The sequence below is a fragment of the Lactuca sativa genome, chromosome 4 (assembly GCF_002870075.4).
Source record: "Lactuca sativa cultivar Salinas chromosome 4, Lsat_Salinas_v11, whole genome shotgun sequence".
NCBI classification, from domain to species: Eukaryota; Viridiplantae; Streptophyta; class Magnoliopsida; order Asterales; family Asteraceae; genus Lactuca; species Lactuca sativa.
The window spans coordinates 348,508,429-348,509,484 of NC_056626.2; the positions used below are offsets into that span (position 1 = coordinate 348,508,429).

Here is a 1,056-nt window from a genome sequence, read left to right on the forward strand (position 1 = left end):
GTCTTAAAAACACTATTAATTAACATAAATATGGCTATGTCAATTCATGTCAATATTAAGATAAGTACTATATGCTTTCACCAAATAAAATATTTATTTGACCATGTTCCTTGATATTAAATTATTTTATTCAATTCATTCTAGATTCATGCAACATTAATATGGTAAGCTTTTGATATATACGTATATGTTTATTTGGTTATTTATTTATTTATGTGTGAACACTAAAGTCCCCTTTGAAAGTCACCATATTCACACCTCATTTTTTTTGTCATCTATAAATCACCATCTTCATTTTATCTTGTTGTATATCTCTCACTCCAACTCAAGAACCATGTCTAGAGCCAACATCCTCTTCTTTACTCTCCTCCTTGTTCTCTTCTTTACGATGTCATCTGAGGCACGTTCGTTGCCTGCTCTACCTCATGTCACCACCTCCACCACTACAGTCGCCACAAACACTCAAAACAAGGTAGGACACCTCTTGAACTCTCTTTTATCTACATGACTTCATATTGTTAGTATGTTATTTAAGAAGTTTGTTTTCTTGTAGGGAGTTGATGAAGAAAGTTGTGAAGGAGTTGAAAAAGAAGCATGCTTGATGAGAAGGATGCTTGATGCTCATCTTGACTATATCTATACTCAAGATAAAAACCCTTAGAGAGAGTCGATTATGTATGTCACGGTTTTTATATCGTTAACTTTGTTATACCTTTTGTGGTGTTTAGTTTACTTAGACACCCTTGAATAGCATGTAGTTTGTGTACATTAAAATGGATACTATATGAGTCGACGAGTGTTTCAATTTAAATTCCATTTTAAATTTCAAGACTATGAACATAGTTCGTAGATGTGTTAAAGATTTTTAGACTCTTTTAGCAGTATCGATACTATTGAACCATTGACCCTTATAATTATTCTTTGTGTTGAATATGGTCGTATGCAAATCAACTAGTCGTGTCAAACGTCTTCTAGATTACATTATTAAACAATAGTCGCAAGTCATAATATTATTTATTTAGAAAAAAAATTTAAGATGCGAATATATTAAATTGT

The 1,056-nt window shown here is 31.5% G+C and overlaps 1 protein-coding gene across 1 annotated transcript; it reads left to right on the forward strand.

Annotated features, from left to right (window-relative positions):
* The first annotated feature begins 250 nt into the window (after window positions 1-250).
* On the forward strand, window positions 251-829 carry LOC111881973 (phytosulfokines). Its single transcript, XM_023878349.3, has 2 exons — window positions 251-472; window positions 554-829. Exons 1-2 carry the CDS (start codon window positions 335-337, stop codon window positions 659-661), a joined length of 246 nt encoding a protein of 81 aa, XP_023734117.1. The 5' UTR covers window positions 251-334; the 3' UTR covers window positions 662-829.
* The last annotated feature ends 227 nt before the right edge of the window (window positions 830-1,056 follow it).

Coding starts and splice junctions, on each gene's coding strand:
- LOC111881973 (XM_023878349.3), top strand. CDS start 335: ATGTCTAGAGCCAACATCCTCTTCTTTACTCTCCTCCTTGTTCTCTTC. Junction 473..553: donor CCACAAACACTCAAAACAAG/GTAGGACACCTC, acceptor GTTTTCTTGTAG/GGAGTTGATGAAGAAAGTTG.